A 21,576-nucleotide genomic window follows, 5' to 3' on the forward strand; every position below is an offset into this window, starting at 1 on the left:
ATTACTATCAGGATCAAAATAAATATGATGAAGCTACATATGTTTGCTTTTGAGTTTGACACTACGAGCATTGGAGCCTGAAACAGGAGCAAACATTTAGACAGTTGTCTCCTTTCTTTGAGTAACTCCAGTTATTTCTTGCTATACTAAACATATTTTTTGTTACGTCTTAAGTATTTTTATTGTACAGTCATCAGCAATAGTATCTTACACAACTAGGGCCGCAGAAATATGTGACACGTTCTTATTTGGAGCGCAATAAGAGCGCGTCATATATTTTTGCGGCCCTAGTTGTGTAAGATACTATTGCTGATGACTGTACTAGAGGCCCATGTTTTTGTTTGTTTGTGAGTTTTACTTTAACGTGTAGGTTTATTAACTTGCGTGGCATTAGCAGCTAACAACGTTAAATCCTTAACGGCAACATAACGTGTACGTTCGCTTTACGTTTTATTACGCGCGTTTACGATGAGGTGACTCTAATGTACGAGGGTTTAGTGGAAAAGGTATAAGAGTAGATATAAAATAAATACAGTATGTTTATCCAGTTTGCTTGTCCTACTTTAAAACTAAATACCACTAGACCAGCAGTCGATTCGTAGTGTAGCAAATTTTAAAACACTGAAATAGGAACATACTTAAAAGTTTTTTTTTGCACTCTTTAAATTTGTAGAAAAAGTCGTCGTTTTCCCAGAGCTAAAGTTTACTCAATACTATGTTGATGGCAAACGAATGGGCAGCTCGTCTGATGGTTAGCATTTGCCGTAACCTATGGATACTTGCAACTATATACGGGACGTCACACCGTTAACCCTGTGAAAAGCTTTTCGAGCTTGCATATGGCCATTTAAATAAAAAAATAAAGTTTTTTTACGTTTCAGGTTAAATGAAGTTATACCTACATTTTATGTTTATCTGTCTAAATGTTTAAGATCGTGCTGTTAATTGTGACTCTTCTGTACTAAGATAATACCGGGTCTCGCCCGTATGTAAGGTGGATAATAAAAACGGTATTTGTGTTTTATGGCGGTTTTACTTACCTATGTGGGTATGTACATAGATATGGAGAAAATGTTTTGAATATTCGGGTTGTTGAAATAAAACCTAGTTACAATCTTTGACCCAGGATATAAAAATATGATAAAATTGAACGGAATCAGACTCAATCTTCGTAGAGTATGTAGGGTGCTAAAATTATGTTCTTACCTACATATATAAACAGTCAATAAAATCGCAGCTGCTACTATAGATGGTGATGATTTCTGTGATTAAATCTTGATGATGGTAAAATATTCCTGGAACCCCATCACACAACTTTGCTTATTGTATTATTTGGTGTCCTCAATGTCCTCATAGTCATGTCTATCTAATAATAATCGAGGACAAAAAAGAATGTAATCTACAAACATGAAAATTAAATATCTTTCATAAAATAAAAATAATCAATAAAATTTAAAATTCATTCAATTATGTCGACATGACAATGTGGGTCATGCAATTAATTTTAAATGGATGAGGATAGAAGTAACAAACACAAACTTATTAAAATGTCTCCTAATTAAAACACTCTTAAGTACGGTTGTCAATTGCTCTTATTTTGGCCTAGTAAATTTCTAAGGATCTCCAGTTTTAATGAAAACTTACAGATAAGCATAAACTCATTAAAAAAAGAATAGTTATTTGTTTTACAAGGGGGCAAAGTTGTTGTTTAACCTCTCGTGCTAATATTCATATCCGAGCAAGCAAAAGATTCCAAAATTCAACCACGAGCGTAGCGAGTGGTTCGAAAAATGGAATCTTGAGCGAGGGTTTCAAGGCACGAGGGTTAAACAAATTTTTCCACCGAGTTAAACACAAAATTTTTCACCACACCATCACAAGAAAAATAGTAACTGTAAAATATCAAACAAAATCAAAGCAAATGAATTCAAAATAAATGTTTATTAAATATTTGCTATCCAAAATCATCATTTAAAAGTCAAATCTCCCAACCAACATAAAAAACAACTCAAAATTTGCATTGCCTCACATTATCCGTATGTAAATGCAAGTCAAGAGAGCCTGTATCAGTTGGTGTGGTGAAAATGTCATTTAAACACCTTAATACAGTTGTCAAATGCTCTTACTTTCACCCTGTAAATTCGCAAGGATCACCCTCACACCCAATCTGTATTTCTATTGAATGTGCGATCACAAAAGAGTTGAGTTCTCTGTGTACGAGTGTAAAGTGGCCTCGAGGTCCGTAACAGCCGTGTGATTGGAGAGCGCACTTATACTGGTTAGCCCAAGTTTTCGAATCACTGGTGCTCGGTAAACGTTGGCAATAATATTCCGGGTCAAATAAAAACTTGTACAGCCCTCGGAACGGCCGTAACGAAGTCCGCTCGTTAGCTGTCGCGTGTATCGTCGTTTTTGTAAGGTCAGCAAGCCGGACCATTTCAGGATCATTAGCTTTTTTGTCTCTTAAATCTTTAGTTATTTGTCACGTACGCTGCTGTTTCGTATGCTGCTACCTACTTAATCTTGAAACATAGGTACATAACTCAAATTTATATTAAGACTTTACTAATAAAACTTTACCGTATAACAAAACCTAGAAGAAAATGCCTTCGTTCTTATGTCAATTTGAAATTAAGTAGCAAGATTACTGACACACAGTATTATTCGTTATTATTCACAACGACGGGACTTAATGGCGTAAAATTAAGTTAAGTCCTCGAAACGCTGGAGGTAAATTTAAAACTTAATTTTAGTACGCGATTTAGTCCCGTCGTTGTGAATAATACACAGTTTTATTTACAGTACATTCTATACATACGTAAAAACTACATAATATATGTACATACTTATTCCATTCAAAGAAAATTTGAGAAACAATAAGAAAGTATGCAAACTCAGCAAAATAAACCGCAGCCGTTCCTGTCATTCCTTTTAACAACTTTTTAAACCAGACAAACATTTCCGCAGAGCCAAGCAACTTATTTTCACCATTAAGCTATCATAACAAGTGCAATAAATATTTGCAATGCTTAAGCTGGCTCATTCGACGTACTGCTTTAACTTAATGCGGTGTATTCGAGTTGTATCTGTTGTTTAACGGTTGTAACGCAAGTTCTGAAGTTACTGTGTTATAACTTCTAAAGTGCTGAGTTATAGCTTCAAAAACTGTGACTTCTTGGCTTGTAAGACGGTCGTAGTTTAAATTAAAATTGGAGATTTATTGCCATAAACTGATAAGTACTTACCCAAGGATTTTAATAAGAAAACTTCCATAAGACCCAGACATATTAAATATATTAAAACGGGCCACTAACGTTTTCCGCGTCGGTGCGTCGCTCGGTCCATTGACGTCTGCCCCTCCAAAAGCTCATCGTTTATTTATTTATTCGTATGGCATTTACAGAGTCGCTAATTATCAATTATTACAATATTTACAATACGATATCTAAATTCTTCACCCATTGGGCAGCGTGTGCATTAGGCGAATGAAGGTCTAGGGCCTCTCCGACAAATTTCCGTATCGGGCAATTATGTATAATGTGGTGTATAGTCTGTACTGGAGCCCCGCATTCGCATGCTGGTGAGTCTCTCATCGTTATGGAGCGAAACATGTCGGGCAATTTTCGACTTGAAAACGTGAGTGACCCTTGTTAATATATTTCATATGATAAGTATGAAGTATTTTTTCTAGATTATTGTTAGGTAGGTTTCATTCCCTTCAAAAGCCACAGCAGTTTATGTATGTAGATAGATATTTGACTTTATATAACTTTTTCTTGTTATTCGTTGCCATGATTTAGTACTAGCTAGTCTAGCCAATAATTCTGTTAAGTACTAATTGTCTCTAGAGACTATCATTTTTAAAGCTATTTATTAAATGGAAATTGTACAAATACATATTTAAATAAGTTTTTGGTTTTAAATTTCATTTTTGGTACAAGCTTTTGTCGCTGACTCTACTTTTCTTTCCACAGGCAACTAATACTCATCGAGATAATTCTAAAAACCCCAAACCCAGTTAGGTTGCGTTGTTTTATCACAGAGTTCCTATGGCCACCTCCTGTCTCCATCATCAGATCAGCTCGATGGCACCAAAATATTGCATTGTCACCCGACTTACACATGTATGCAAATTTTCATCTTCATCGAAAACCGGGAAGTGGGTCAAATTTAACTTGCAATATTTGATCCGTACAAACATAGTTATATTGGTACATTGCAATAAAAAGCTTGTAAAATCCACTTAAAAAATCCAAAATTTTAATTGCTTATCGTAAAAAAAAGATAAAACGTACTTAGAAGGTACAATGCTCTCTGCACGCTTTAGAACAACAATGACCCACTTACAGAGCATGAGAAAATGATAAGTAAAATCAAACGCATAGTTAGTTTAGCGGCGATATCTATGTAACGCAGTGGTTCCCAAAGTTGACAGGGTCCGACCCACCTAACAAAAACTGCCAACTTCGGGACCCACCTCTTGACTGTCTTATAAAGGGGGCATATTATTGGTAACCCTCAGATTTCCTAGTACCTAGTTTCAGGGCTCACTCAATATTCGCTTCTCCCATAGTTTGGTAAATGCTGATGTAACGAGTTCAAAGGCGCACCCATTAAGGACACTTCATTACGATTTGCTGAATGTTGCCCACGGGTATCGTTTGACCTAAAACTTGCCGCAGTTTATAGAAAAAGAAAATTACTATGCTCACTGAGTAACTAACTGCCTAATCGTGAATTACTCCGAAGGCAGGATAATACCATTGGTACGAAACATAAGTACTTAGATACCTACATATACATAGACGTTATATACTACATCCTAAATATTTTAGACAAAATCAATATTTAGAAAATTTCTTTGTTGAAAATAAAGGGAAAGGATTATCCTCATAGTAACATAAAAATAATTTACTTAAGTTTTACGCAATATTAAAATGGTTCACTGAGGCAAATACCTACTATAAAGATTATTGGTGTGGCAGAATATAATTATACAAATATTGGCAAAGGAAAAAAATATCTTTAAAAATTCTCTAAAATGTTGTGAATGATTCGCTAGTGAAACAAACATCCATGTGACAGCCATAAGATACGTCGGTTTATGCTTGTCGAATTGGACCATGTGTCGATGTAACCAATGGTACTGTCAGAAAAGAGCAGCACAATCAAAAATGTCATCAAAATACAACCCGTTTTCTTTTTTAAAACTTGTTAATGCCTTATCTTTCGAATCCAATCAAGTCCGTAATATTGAGTGTTAGTAAAGTACTCTTCCGTTGTTCTTAACTTTGGATGGTACTTAAATTTTAATCTTTGGTTTTATTTAAATAGCGCAATGAAGCGCTAATATCCGTATTTATTTCGATAGCAGTAATCATACGAGAGACTCACGTGATGGTCGCTGGTGGGTTGGCGTGGACCAGACACGGCAGGACCACGTCGCCGCCGCGTCGCACGCTCGTCTCCCACTGGCCGTGGTAGACTGCGCGCGGAGCTGCAGCGCCGGTAGACGCTGGAAAAGTTAGAACGTTAGTGTTTTGTTTAATACTTTTACTTGGAAAATATGCTACACGCCTCTTTACTGAGATACTGACCTTGGTGGGGGTTGAATACAATTTGGTAGCAAAGATGCTACCGTAAAATAGGGTGAGTAGGGATTACGAGGGCAGATTGGGTTATGAATGGGGTGAGGAAGGATGGTAGGGGGGTGAGATGGTATTTTTAAACCAGAGTTATCACACTGTTACGTAAATACTTTATTCTCTTGAGAAAAGCTATTCTAATATTGTGTTGTATTGTGTTGTAGCAATTGTCCCATCTCACTCAATTCCTATCCCCCCTAACCCCGACTACGGGGTGAGCTGGGATTTCCTACTATTTTGTGTTTATCGGTGAATCTATGAAATGAAACGACAGATTATCATTGAAAAACTAAACCGGAACACTTTTCAAGTATACTTATAAATCAACGTGCCACATATAAATATAAACTTTTATTGATGTTTGAACTTCGGATTTGTCCCAACTCACCCCATTTACGGTATTATATTCACGCAAGAAATCAATGCTGACTGCACTATTTTCCAGCTTTTCTTAATTAATAACGACTAATTCAATAATGTTAGCTGTTCTCTTTTACTCACGCGCAACATCGATGCTGACGGGCGCGCTCCGGCGCCTCTCGCCGGTGAGCGAGTCCAGCACCGAGCACGAGAACTGCGCGCGCGCATCTTCAGCTCGCACTGAGCGGACCACCAGCTTCCAACCTTCGTCCACTAGAAGCGTCGAGCCAGCTGTGACAATAAGGGCTGATTTAGACGGCGGCATGCGATTTTAGTTACATTGCGGACTGTTGGTTACGTCCAATTCAACCGACCGATCAAAATCCGCGCAATGTAATGAAACTCGCATGCGAGTTCTCGCATCTTCTAAGTGAGCCCTAAGTGTGTTATTCTCATAAATAATTGCAAACACGATTTGACCTTTCGTGGGCACGTTGTATATTACTCGGCACCCAATGATTAGATTAGATTTATTTATTTCATAATATTAAATTACAATATAAATTATTTTGCACTAATCTATACGAATTTATATTATGATCGTCAAGTAGGAAAATAACAATTGATTTAATTATACAAATGTCAAGCAATACACAATTTAAAAACCATTATAAGCAAATAATTAAATAAATAATTTAAATAATTTACGATTTGAAATTGATTTTTTTAGTGGTGTTAAAATAAGCTCAATTTAATTAATTAATTTAATTCGTATCGTATGGTATACTAGACAGAAAACAAACAGTTAAATTATAAATATAAATTGGGTCCTATCAGCCACTTAATGGACACGTTTTAATTCATATTAATAGTGTAAAAGCTTACCACATTGATATTTGATATTAAGTTTCGCCGCAGTTAATTAACCAAAATTATTTACTGATAATTTGGTAATTACATGTTTGATGCGAGGCAAATTACGCGCTTATATTTAAACACCCAGCGGAAATATCGAACAACGGAAACATTTGACTGGTCTATTTATGCTAACATGAGCTATATCCATCTCCGCTGTTGTCATAATGACACAATATAGTTGTGTATACTTACAGAGATGCTCAGAGGCAGGCAGCACGATGTCATCTCTGTACCAGGCCGCGACACTTGCATGTTCCCTCAAGGAGGCCGACGCGGTGCAAGTTAGTAGCGCCGGGCCTCCCACCTCTGCGGGCGTGGCAGTCACGCGTGCTTGCCACTCTTGCCAGACCACTGTGAAAGAAAACTTATAATATAAAACCCATAGGTACATTATATATTACAATAGAAACCATAACTGTGCTCTAGTGTTCTGCAATCTAGCGAGGTGCAGACATTCTATGATCGCGATGCAAGCCAACAAGTTTACCTGTCATAAAAAATATCTAATAGTATTTCATACTTTAGTTTTTGATTTATTCATTAACAGGTTTAGAGGAAACCCCTTAAGTCCAATGTGTATATTATACACGTTAATTCAGTTACTCATCAACAATAATAGACTTAAATAAGTACATTCAAAATATAGCTAATATAAACCGTACAGGCCGCGTAATAGCCAAGACGCCAATCGCTTACGCTTCGTAGCGATTGAAACGCAACTGTCACTGTCACACTAATATGGAAGAGTGATAAAGAGACATGATGCTTTTCGTTTTCGAAGCGATAGCGATTGTAACCTTGGCTAGGCCGGCTGGTCTGGTACTGTTAAGTGTTAAACGTCAATTGATATTCCATTACTAAAACATGAACCGCGAGTGGAATTATATGAGCGAAACATAAAATAGGTACCTACTCGATGTTATTTTAGGTTTGACCCCATATCAAATGGGCGGCCCAATCCTAAAACTCTTACTATTCTTTTCGTTAATAAAATCTGCCTTATTTTACAGCATAATGGATTCTATTTGTGGAACTTATGAAAAGGGAAAGTAATAGTTATAATTTTTTTAATGGAAGTGATTTACTAGAATCATTTCACTTCAAATATTGGTTCTAAATATAAACATACGTATAATATGAATTTTCTCCAATATAATATCTTACAAGTCAATTCGAACGTGCACCTGACATCAAACCGATGTTTAAATCTATTGGAATCACTTCAGTTAAGGTAGCCGAAATATGACGGGTGGTAATCATTTTTGCCTGCTTTTATATTTAATGTATGTCTGTTTTCTCTTTTAAAGGTGTGCATTACATATAATTTGTATTGTATTGGCAGTAATTGGTTATGATGTCAAATATACCGCCTGTTTTCGTCCTGTAAATAAGTTTTCACAATTAAAAACCCTAGATGTCAGTATTTCCAACGATTTCGTTAATTTTCTTCTGCAAAATTTAACAAAAGTCACCTTTACGAGTCCCCTGACGTTCATTCGAACAATTAAAAATGAGTCGTATAACAGCCGTAAAATTTGCAGCGTTTCAGTTGATTAACACACACATATACACAATATACATATATATACCTATATAAAACACATTCTTAATATTCTTAGTCTATTGACTCTTATGACTGAGACAAGACAAATGAAGGATTACCTCATACATATATAAATAAGCTCATGTACTCTTTAAAACTGAGGGTATTAAAAATGAATAAACATAGGTACATATCAATATTCTAATTACATCGCCCTTTCTTAAAGCGGGATTTATCGCATCTGTAGAATGAAATTGTTACTTTATTGTTACTTAAGTCTCTCCAAAATTTAATGACATGCCTAAAACTTATGTATGATTATTGTACAGAATACATTGAAATACTGAAAATTACTACTACTCTCGCGTTAGTGTTCCCGACAAGTACCACACAAGACAATAAGAAAGACTAACACGAGAGGAGTAGTAATTTATTCTGTACGAGTACAAGATTGTCCACTCTGAAATCCGAGCAACCTCATAGGTATGTAATCATTTCTGCATTTCAAAATTATGCAATTCGAATTATGCAAAATGATAATTCGAAAATAGTTGTTATTAAAAACATTACACACCCGGTACTCTTAAATCGGGACAGAGCCCGGTATTCTGACGTGCAATGGTAGACATACTGCCCGATTCGAACTTTAAGATACGTTAATTAATAGACCTAGTAACGATATGGATTAGATGTGTCAGTGTCAAATGTGACGTTTCTTCAAACAAAAACGATTCATATCTAATCCATATAGTTTCTAGATCTATTAACTGACGTATCTTAAGAGCCAACAGGAGTGGTCATTCCTCCATACAAACGTAGTCCTCGTTTTCCTCCGTGGTTTTTGAAGCTAGAGCAATGATTTTTTCAACACAGATTAATATTGTCAATATCTGTGTCGGACCGTTTTGCTTTTTTTGATATTTTTGTTTTTTAAGGCGCTAGAGCCCTTCAAAAACGGCCAAAATGGCCTAATAGACTATGCCGCAATGAGCGGCGTGGTATTTAAAACTGATATCAATTAGCCAAAAAAGCAAAACGGTCCGACACAGATAATTTCATAATCATTTAGATTTCCAAATTTGGTTACGATTGGTTAAGTTTTGGGGGAGGAAAAAGAGGACTACGAAACCTCGATTTTTGTCATTTTTACGCAGGATTTTTCGCCTCAGCTGCAGTTGTCCCTATCGCGCTAATTTTAGGGGCGGAGTCAAGTTTCTAAATACGTACACAGCCAGAAAAGTGATGGGCAATAGTCGACATTTAATGTCGATAATCTAGTGATGTAAGAAGTTATCGATAAACCTTCTTGTGTGAAAATATCTAGATCCTAAGATACAAGGGGTTTTGGGTTGAGAGTAGGGAACACATTTTTGTAGTTATGATATACAATCTATTATGAACTTTTTGATTCTAATATTTCAAATTAGAAATCAAAATCAAAAATATTTTATTGCATGGTTAAAATGGGTTAACAAAATTTTTAGGTACCTACAGGCACGCTTCGTAATTGTCGAGCAATTTAGGGTCCTAGCTGAATTGGTTGTTCCATACTTACTCGTGCTCTATGGAATGTCCAATTTAGCTAGAACCCTAAATGGCTCAACAATCACGGAGCGTGACAGTACTAATGATTCATGTTCTGTATATCCTGCCCTACAATGGCGTTAATATTTGGTTGTCATGTCTATACTTCGTTTTTAAGCATTATTGAAAAAAAAAAATAGTAAATACTAATATTAACCACTAAGTACATAACTATTACAAAAAAAGCTAAATAATTATACGATTGCATGCTTAAAAAAGACACGTCACCTTCACTCTAATGCTAAACAAACGAAGAATAAGAACTAACAGCGATAAGACCGCCTGTTGCTACCTTTATCTACATTGTAAATCGGTTTTAGGGTTCCGTACCCAAAGGGTAAAACACGGGACCCTATTACTAAGATTCCGCTGTCCGTCCGTCCGTCTGTCACCAGGCTGTATCTCACGAACCGTGATAGCTAGACAGTTGAAATTTTCACAGATGATTTATTTCTGTTGCCGCTATAACAACAAATACTAAAATCAGGATAAAATAAAAATTTTAGTGGGGCCTCCCATACAACAAACGTGATTTTTGACCGAAGTTAAGCAACGTCGGGCGGGGTCAGTACTTGGATGGGTGACCGTTTTTATAAATAATGGTACGGAACCCTTCGTGTGCGAGTCCGACTTGCACTTCGCCGGTTTTTTTTAAATTTGTTTTTATGTTTGTGGTGTAATAAAGAATATTTTAGAGTCAGACCAAGAAAAGTCTACAGCAATTTTGATAGCACACGCAGTGCAAGTGTTATTTATATGTCATAATTTCATAGAAGCGACGTTTGAAATAATACTTGCACTGCGTGTTCTATCAAAATCGCTATAGATTTTTCTTGGCCTAACTCTACTTTAAATTACAAAGTAAGGCCTAAATTATAAAATAAGGCCCATCAATGTTTTTTTTTTTGTGTTTATTAAACTTGATATTTTGTCTATAGTATTAGCGGACATGGCCTCAAAATTTAAACCCGCTTAAGAATCGGGCCTTATTTCGTGCATTATATACAATACTACCCATTTTTGTGTAGTCATTATTTATACTATAGAAGCATTGTTTGAGTAGCCAATTATTTAAACAGTATTTTTTTAAAGGGCAACGGTGGCAATATTTTAAGGTCTGGATAATAAGATACAGATCTTAATAAGGATATCAATGTAAGTGAATGTTACCATGACTACCAAACAAACAAATGTGATAGAATTTGCCAGCTGGCATTGTAACATTCAGACAGTTACCTATGTACCTAATCTGAAATATGAATAAATTAGTAATATTTTAAACAGGAAAGTAAACCGAATTTTGGCCTTTTGCTGGACACAATCACAATAGTAATTTGTTTTACAAGAGGGCAAAGTTTATCGCCACCGGTTGATGCATTTGCAGCACCAATGGTAGAAAATGCAAGCTCATCATCAACTGCATAATCGACGTTTGATATGACTATTGAATCCGAGCTTTTTGATCATGAATCATGATAAAACAAAATTTTAGAAGGTCGCAGAATAGTGGATTTAAAATATTTATTTTCTGTGATCTCAAATATCAGGCACGATCATACAAATTGTACATTTGCTGATCTTGCCTTTGTCATTGAAAGACGTAAGGGTTTACACAGAGAATATATATTTAAGTGTAATATGTGCAAAAAAAAGGAAACGATACACTCTGAAGACCCAAAAAGAAAATGTTAGTAAATACTGCTCCTCCCCATGGTTACTTGGTTCCTTATTCAACCTACCTGAAATTAAACGAGTAGGTTAGTAAATTATATCATTTTACATTATAAAGTTAAATGTTTAGGTATCTCAATCACTTACTCACTGGTGGACATGGACGCAAAATTTTTGCCCATCTACTTATACTATCTTATAAAAAATGAAATTTTGAAAGTTAGCACGCTTAAAGTTCGTTTTTTTTTGCATTAAGGTAACAGATTTTGACATGTCTTATTAAAAATTACCATTGAAAAATAAGTCATAGCAAATATGTTAGAATTATAAATCATATTAATGAGCAAGAGCACCCTAAACCGGCGAGCGTGTATGAGGAATGTTATGAATGTGAAGGAAGCGAAAGTGGTATGTCAGGATCGTAGCAAGTGGAAATCCGTGGTCTCTGCCTACCCCTCCGGGAAATAGGCGTGATTGTATGTATGTATGTATTAATCATATACTTTTTTATATTCTTTTGCTTTCATAAGTAATATAAACTAATTTTTGAAAGCGTTTTTCAATAATTATTAATAAAAAGACACGTCATGATTGTTTACCTTCTTTCTAATGCTAAAAAATAACGAACTATAATAACCGGGCCTTATTTGGTACAGAACCTTGATTTGATAGGTACATCGGATATTCTGGGCCCCTGCGTTTGTTACGTAAAGGACAAAATGGTGACATGTGGTTAGAGCTGATACTGTTAAACTAGTGGTTCTGTGCGCTAAGTATAAAAAATAAGCTTCAGCGAACTCATTAAGCCTAGAAAAAACCCTACACCCTACTGCCACTTAAGTCAGTCTTGAGTCTTTGAATCAATTTCCGTAGTAGTACTACTACTACTAAGGTACTAGGAGGTAATAAGGCCTATAGTAGGTATAATAAGGCCTACCTGAAAAATAATGTTCTTACAACAGTGTAACCGTGTTAGTTATTTGAGTAACATATATGTAAAGTGATACAATTAAAAGCTAACAGCAAACCAGTACATAAATTATATCTTATGTACTTCTTATGAATTACACTCTTATAAAGGTTTCGGCTTATTACGCTTAATTACTTGAATAAAGGTAGATGAATTGCGTGCGGTCCAATAGGTAACCACAACTCACGGAGTCCAAAACAATAAGCTGATCAGCAAAGTCAAGTAAACAAAGCCAAGTCACAGTAGTAGAAAGATTATCGAGTTCCGTAAACGTAAGCCGGGTCAAAAAATTCAATCGCAACACAGTAAGTAATAAGTGAACGCCTCGTGGCAGTAACGCACGAAAAATAACATTGCAAATTGTCGGCAATGAGGCGCGCGCGGGTGCAAGCGTACGCATCTGTGTGCGTGCATTACACACACAAATACAGTCTCTCACGCCCCGTCAGAGCGACGGGTATATTCAGCTTGAAATCTCAAAATTAACTTTTAGCTCAGCTCCCGTTTCGTCTTAAAGTTCGAATCGGGCCGGTATTACTTACGCTTGCAAAAGTCGGGTGTTTTCCATTAATAAAGTGTAATTGTGAACTTACAAAAAATACCCAAGTCACAGGTAGGTACACGGGACCTCATTATCGTATCATATTGTTTAGGATATTGACAGATTCTGACGTTTCTGTCACTTATACGATTTTAATGTAATGCCTAAAGAATAAGAAGCACGGCTTAAAAATGTTTGGGTTTAAAAAAACCGTCCAAATTTCTTGAACACATTATACAGGACGATCAATCCAAATAGAAGTCAGAAACTATGAGAGATAGCGAAATCTGTTCTTAGGAACCATGGCGTCGATTTTAGATTTAATAATAATGGCATTCAAACTTTTTTTTTAACTCTCATACATAACCGGGAATAGAACCTGGTCAATATTCTTTATGTAATCGCGTGTAGTAAATATTTGTTTGTATAATTGATCCTGAAAGTATAAGGACCAAAGTTTGCTATGAAATCTTGTGTAAACATTAGACTGAAATGCCCACAATTTAAATAATTTGCAAAATGGTGTCATTAATATGAATCGGTCAAAATTATGAATCATTTATCTGATGAGAACAGATTTCGCTATCTCTCATAGTTTCTGACTTCTCCATACTGACCCATTTGGATTGATCGCCCTAAGATAAATTGCTATAAGTTCTGTCTAATTTTGCTTCTGTTTTATTTTCTTGCTTGTAGGTATTATTTTCTGTTATGTTCTGTGTGTTTGTTGTCTATTAATTATTACTATCTAAGTATATCTGGATTACATAAATATTTATAATAAAAAATCTGAATGTTCTGCGCTAACTGGTTCTCGAATTGGTATTTATCTGGTATCTTTAGTAGGTTCTTCGCACTAGCGAGGTAAAAATAAATTGTTTTGGCCTTGAGCCATGAAAGCCTTCAATTTTGGGGTCTATCGCTTGCTCGGCTTTCACTATAAGCTCTCGCGGTAGGCAAACAATAACTTTTTTGTTGTTACAAAGGTATGTATTGTTTTAGAATATTTTATTGTTACCCGAGAGCAAAGCTTGTACATATTATAAATATATAAAGTTAATACTCTGTAAACACGACGACGATTTTATAAAACGTTCTCCTTTTCAAAAAAATTAGGTTTTGTGGTCTGGCTCATAGAAATTTAATATATTGACAATGCTGCTGATCTACGATTCCAATCACAAGTAAAAGGATGCAAATCTACTTATCAAGACTGCTAAAATTATAGTCTTTCCGTCCGTAATCCGAGTCCGTAATCGTAGAAAGAAATTACATTGTTCTAGTTCCTAAATAAATGTGTGAACATTACCTGTACGTGAATCTCTATGTTACACAAGCAGAATTAACGACCGGAGAATACTTCTACTTATGAACGAAACTGTCGTTTCTTTAAATGTAATATAGATATTAAATTTCCTATATTCCTACTTTCTGAATGTGGTTTTCCTCAAATAATTTAAAACAAAGTAGCAGAAAGGAAAAGGTTATTTGCTTACCTAGTAATTTTTTTAAAACTGAACGTAGGACAATTTTTCACAAAAGACCCCGATTTAAACATTCACGATTTTAACTCATTATTATTTACGATAACAGGACTTAGTCGCGTATAATTACTTAAGTTTTAATATAACCACCGACGTTTCGAGAACGTCATTATCTCCGTGGTTTCGGTGAAGACTGGCTAAACTAGACATCAATATCTTTTTTTTTGTGGTTTTTGAGTGTTGTGTGTCGATCGAGTCTGTGCCAACGTTAAAAAAATTCATGTTCGAAAAACCCGCTCAGCTAGATGTTCCTTTATTAACCTTTTTTTTATAAACTTACAACTCAAGCCATATCTACCATATACAATTTTATACATCTATATACACGTATAGGTAAGCTAATCAGATTTTATTTAGCATAACAAAGTTCCCGGCTTCGGCGCCTCGGGCGGCTAGTTATCGCCGGATGCTCCTGGGAGACAAGATGGCGGTGCTTCCGATATTGACATCCACGGGAAAGAAAATAAGTATACTTTACTACCTTACCGGCTTTAAAGGCTGTAACATCTAGGGAGTTCAGTGACCCGTACCTAAAGGGTAAAAACGGGACCCTATTACTAAGACTCCCCTGTCCGTCTGTCTGTCTGTCTGTCACCAGGCTGTATCTTAATATGAACCGTGACAGGTAGACAGTTGACATTTTCACCGATAATGTATTTCTGTTGCCGCTATAACAACAAATACTAAAAAACCGGACAAGTGCGAGTCGGACTCGCCCACCGAGGGTTCCGTACTTTTTAGTATTTGTGGTTATAGCGGCAACAGAAATACATCATCTGTGAAAATTTCAACTGTCTAGCTATCACGGTTCGTGAGATACAGCCTGGTGACAGACGGACGGACGGACGGACAGCGGAGTCTTAGTAATAGGGTCCCGTTTTACCCTTTGGGTACGGAACCCTCGGTGGGCGTGTCCGACTTGCACTTGGCCGGTTTTTAGGCTTTGAAATTATTTTTCAGGATGGGTTAAAGAAGCAAAATCTGCAAAAATTGTGGGTATATTTAGTCGCCGTTACGACTTGTATTTTTTTAATTAAACATTTTAATGTACATGTTTTTTAGGGTTCCGTACCCAAAGGGTAAAACGGGACCCTATTACTAAGACTCCGCTGTCCGTCCGTCCGTCTGTTACCAGGCTGTATCTCGTGATCTATGATAGCTAGACAGCTGAAATTTTCACATATGATGTATTTCTGTTGCCGCTATAACAACAAATACTAAAAACAGAATAAAATAAAGATTTAAGTGGGGCTCCCATACAACAAACGTGATTTTTGACCGAAGTTAAGCAACGTCGGGCGGGGTCAGTACTTGGATGGGTGACCGTTTTTATAGATAATGGTACGGAACCCAACCCTTCGTGTGCGAGTCCGACTCGCACTTGGCCGGTTTTTTTAGTAAAGGCAGACAACTAAGATGGTAGTTATTATATAGAACTTGGCAGGTTCACATGTTCATTTCAGTTAAATAATCCTCATAAAATACTTTCACACTATATAATCTCGACTAAATAATTGGCTTTGAAATATTACAGATGTAGGTATTAAAAAAATATATAAAGGAAATTAATCCACTTTGACGGACAAGGTATAATATTTCTCATACCTAGTACTTAAACAAACGATATTTAATAAACTTAATGTCAGCTCATCAAATTAATGTAGTCAAACAAACTCCCCACTCCCATACCGTGAAAACCGTGATCAAACAAGGGTCATTCAGGTATTCATTACTTTGAAATGAATTTTACGTGGTATGAATTCCAGTTTTCGCATCGTGCTAGAGAGGCATTTAACTATGGCAACGAGTATACAATAGACCACATAACATTGGCATTCCTGTAGTTAAAACAATTGCTCTTAGGTAGGTATTATAGGAAACTACTATGGTAAACACCCCTACAATGGATGTGGCACCAATAATGAACGTAAACAACAAATCCAGCAAAATAAGTTTATATTTAACATCAGTTTTAAATTAAAACACTGACGGCCTGATTCGAACTTTTAGATACTTCAGTCACGATATGGATTAGATATGTCAGTATCAAATGTGACGTTTCTTCAAACAAAAACGTCATTTTTGACACTAAGACATCTAATCCATATCGTTTCTAGACCTATTAATTGACGTATCTTAAAATTCAAATCGGGCAGTGACATTAAGTTTACTGAATGTAATTTGGTGTAAGTACTTAGGGATATTATACCTTGTCCGTCAAAGTGGATTATATACTTTCGGTTTACAGTATAAAGTGGACTGACATTCTTTTATTTTTTAATAAGTCTATACTTTCAATGTTCTTCATCCCCGTGTAATTGGCGTTGCTTGCCACTCACAATTTTATATTGATATTCCAAAATCTTATAATAGTATAAATAGTGTATTTTGTTAGACAAAAATAGCAATGTAAACAAATAAAATTTTAGTACCTAATTTACTTTTTTGTGTTTGCATTCGTTTGACACCATCACAAGATAATTTATTTGTTAAATATTTGTTAGTGTCGAGTGTAAAGGAGCGGTGTGAGCGGTCAAAAAAGTATGGAAGTGACTTTCTTTGTTGGGTTGAGTTGATTGAATACCATGCGAATGCGACCAATACCGATAGACATGGGTATAGATTTTATCACGGAAAAGGACACGAAACACCTTTTATCCGGGTAATAGCTACCTTTCCCTAGGGAAACGTGGAAAACAATACACGCGATCAGACGGCCTAGCCAAGGTAACAATCACTTGCGCCGCTATCGAATCGCTTTGTGTCTCTCTATCACTCTTCCATATTAGTGTGACAGTGACAGTTGCGTTTCGTTCGCTACGGAGCGTTGGCAATAGGGAGTATTACTACAATGTTCTGCCGCCAGAGTGCAGCACTAATTTGTTTAGCAAAGCATACACTTATACATAGTAGGCCTTAAACAGTTTTTTGACAAGTTTTCACTATGACATTGATGCACCAAGGAGGTTTGTTTACAGGTGGCCTACCGCGAAACGCGAAAAACGAAATTTCTTTATCTGCCTCTCTGTCGATCGAATAAGCAAGAGTGATAGAGAGGCAGAAACCGCGAACTTTCGATTGTCGTGTTTCACGGTAGGCCATGTGATTGACCTAGTGACGCATGATGTGTCATTGATGATGTCAGATGAGGTTTGTTTACTGTATGGGCTAGTGGTGCCACCTACGCAGAGCTTTGCCTAATATTCCCTATTAGCATGTTGTCTACGGGGCCTGAACAGTAAAAATCCTTGGGTAGTTTTTAAAGCACTTGTAAGAAGTAAAGGTCCTAAGAATTCGATATTTGCACAGAGTTTGTAATGAGTGTGGAGGTGTCGCCATTGAACTTTTCGCCGCCATTGACTTGATATATACTGCCGTATTCGAACTTCAAGATATTCACAAGAGACGACACGTCCATTCTAGATACGTTATAGTTTAGATATCAACTAGTTCTCTTTTGCCGCGCAATTCGGGCAACCAATGTCACTTTTACGTTAGATAGAGTAAGATATCTATTAGATGTGAATTGGATCTCTAAGTCATATCCTGTGGAAATCGTACAACAGTATCTCCAGAATCGCGCAAATGTCAAATTTGACAGGTTAGATCTTAAACATATCGTTATCGTATCTTGGTGATGTCTAAAATATGTCTAATAGATGTCTATTTCAAAATCCGAATCGGGCCCACACTCAGTACATTTCGTGCCCCATACGCCACGACTTGATATGGTATACGGGTTGATTACCTGCAATTTTTGACATGACAGTTTTATTAGGTACTTCATTGACGTGGCGGCGAAAAGGTTAACTTCCACTCTTTGTCACGTGACACAAAGTTAGCTTCGACGGATTCTACGATCTATTCCGTTTTCGAATTAAAAGTCAGTAAAAAAATATTTTTAGGGTTTCGTACCCAAAGGGTAATAACGGGACCCTATTACTAAGACCCCACTGTCCCTCTGTCTGTCTGTCTGTCACCAGGCTGTATCTCATGAACCGTGATAGCTATTAGACAGTTGAAATTTTCACAGATGATGTATTTCTGTTGCCGCTATAACAACAAATACTAAAAAGTACGGAACCCTCGGTGGGCGTGTCCGACTCGCACTTATCCGGTTTTTTATTTCTACATTTCTATAGATAAAAAAAGTTATTGCTGGTGTTTATTATATAGTGGGAATGCGATGCACGAAGATTTATCAAATACAGCTCCAGTTGTCTCTGGCTTGTGTTTGTGTCTGTTTGTGTCAGGTGTTTTCAGTTTAATAAATAGTAAGTCCCTAACTAAATAAACAATGATTACAATAATACAAATATGTAGATTATGACGTAGATTATGTACTCTAATGTAATTGAATCCATAGGCAGTGTTTACTTAATCAATACTGGACACTGTAAATCAATAAGCCTATTAAATTAACAGCCAGTCAGAATAATTCACAAAACACCCTACGCATAAACTAGGGATCATCATCATCATCAGCCTACTCTCGTCCACTGCTGGACATAGGCCTCTCCTATTGCACGATTTGCACGCCATTGAGGACATTGAGGAAACTAGGCATATTCGTACAGATTCACATCTGTTGATGGTCACCCATCAAATCCATCCGGCAAATGTGTCTGGCGGAAAAATCTGCCAATGTGTGACGGAAATTAAGCCGACCATTGACTAACAGGCCGCCGGACGATATCGGCCTGTCAGTTAGAACAAAAATTTGACAGCTCCGAACAACTGACCGGCCGATATCGTCCGGCGGACTGGTAATCAGTGGGCCCCTTTAGAGAGACTTGTTCGAATATGGAGTATTACTGCAATGTTCTGCCGCCAGAGTGCAGCACTAGTGCAAATACTAAACCATAGAGTAACTTATATATACTAGGCCTTAAACTGTTTTTTGACAAGTTTTCACTATGACATTGATGCATCAAGGCGGTTTGTTTACAGGTGGCCTACCGCGAAACGCGTAAATCGAAATTTCGTTATCTGCCTCTCTATCTATCGAATAGGCAAGAGTGATAGAGAGGCAGAAACCGAACTTGTGATTGTCGTTTCACGGTAGGCCATGTGATTGAGCTAGTGACACCCTCTACGCAGAGTTTTGCGTAATATTCTCTATTTCTATGTTTAATTAAACTTAGCTAGTTAAAAACTAAAAAGAACTTTAAGTTATTGCTATCTATAAAAAATGGGTTATAAAAAAGCAAGGTAATGTTTAGTAAAACAATTCAGACATATTTATTTGTAGATCCATACTATAATAATATATATAAATACAGGCGAAAGTGTGTCTGTCTGCCTGTTACCTCTTCACGCTTAAGCCGCTGAACCGATTTAGTTGAAATTTGGTATAGAGATAGTTTGAGTCCCGGGGAAGGACATAAGATAGTTTTTATGACGGAAATCATCCCTGAAGAGAGTGCAAAGGGGGATGGAATTGAAAGAGTTAATGCATTGCCTAATAATTGAAGTAAGCAATGCGCGAATTGAATGATTGCTATTAGCATTATCCAGGCGCTATACCTACTTTAGCTGCTGTCTCTAATTCCACGCAGATGAAGTCGCGGGCAAAAGCTAGTTTTGAATATTTTTTCCATATTTAGCGCAGCGTAGCGCAAACGATATTATCTTTTTGAATAGAATAGGTACTTACGAGCTGTGCGACACGCGAATGTTGCTGTTTTATTAATCGCTCACTTTGCCGATGATAGTTGTAATTCAATACTGGTCCATTACTAGCTACATAAAGTTAATTATTGATTTTATATTCTATTAATAATGCAAATGGGGTAATCCAATTGCAGGGCATCGAATTAATTCGGCTCAATAATTTGGTTATGTGAGTAGAGTTTGGTTCTCTTCCCAGTTTCACTCTTAAATAGGTATTATTGTTTATTTTTTTTATTACCTTTAAAAAAATCGGGCAAATGCAAGTCGCACTCATGCACCAAAAGAAACACGCACATTTTTTACAAACTAAATTTTGGTGCTATGATCGACTCACACTTGACCACTGTTATTTTATTTTGTCATATCGGCAATAGCATATTATATCTCCAATCTTATCTTTATAACGAAATACATTGTAAGGAGCTGTATAAGTAAGTACCTGCATGTTTTATTTCACATTTTTTTAAATAAAATGCTTTTTTTGGTACAATCAGAACATCATTTCAACATGCATTTACAAAGCGATTTTGATTTTCTCTCCAACTTTAACTTTATTGTATTGCAGAGTGATCGAATTAAAAAAGGGCATCTATGGTTTTCATATAAATTAATCGACTTCTTCTAAAACATACTTTCGAAGCAACTTTATCTAAACATAAAAAACAAAATATTATTGCATTGTTGTGTAAAAGCAAGGTAAAAATTGCGTAGCTCCAGTTTATCCCCTCTTTTAAGGCCATAAAAATCGTAATCTTTCCCCTTTCATACTGGATGCCCTTTAGTTTTTATACTGAAAGAGATAGCAGTTGATTAATGATTCCTCCTCTGATTACAGTATTGCGTTCAAGGGCAGAGGATGAAAAATGACCCTTATGTTCTAGACAATACGAGTGGACAGGCTATTATTCTATCTAGATTGTTGTTAAAATTCATTAGCAGTAAAAAACATATTAAAGGTTAAAATGCTTAACTATTGTTTTATTCTATGTATTATGTAGGTAATTATTAAGTTTAATCCTTTATAATTCTGCAGCATTCGTTGAAAAGTCTAATGACGCTCATTTGTAGCAATAATCACTAAATTAAAACCATTATAGGCCCTGCGTGAGCTTCTTTGCATAAGAACC

General features: G+C 36.2%; 1 protein-coding gene across 2 annotated transcripts in view; it reads right to left on the bottom strand.

Moving 5' to 3' along the window:
* The window catches only part of LOC134789746 (cell adhesion molecule Dscam2), a 214,145-nt gene that overhangs the window by 80,440 nt on the left and 112,129 nt on the right, over positions 1-21,576 (bottom strand). For both annotated transcript variants that reach the window (XR_010144110.1, XM_063760374.1), the window contains exons 5-7: positions 7,116-7,274; positions 6,147-6,296; positions 5,395-5,515 (exon numbers count right to left, since the gene is read on the bottom strand). Coding sequence is in view for 1 of the 2 variants with exons in the window: in XM_063760374.1 (XP_063616444.1) it covers positions 5,395-5,515; positions 6,147-6,296; positions 7,116-7,274 (430 nt within the window). In the remaining variant the exon portion in view is untranslated. The remainder of the gene's footprint in view (positions 1-5,394; positions 5,516-6,146; positions 6,297-7,115; positions 7,275-21,576) is intronic.

The sequence above is a fragment of the Cydia splendana genome, chromosome 4 (genome assembly GCF_910591565.1).
Source record: "Cydia splendana chromosome 4, ilCydSple1.2, whole genome shotgun sequence".
Taxonomy (NCBI): domain Eukaryota; kingdom Metazoa; phylum Arthropoda; class Insecta; order Lepidoptera; family Tortricidae; genus Cydia; species Cydia splendana.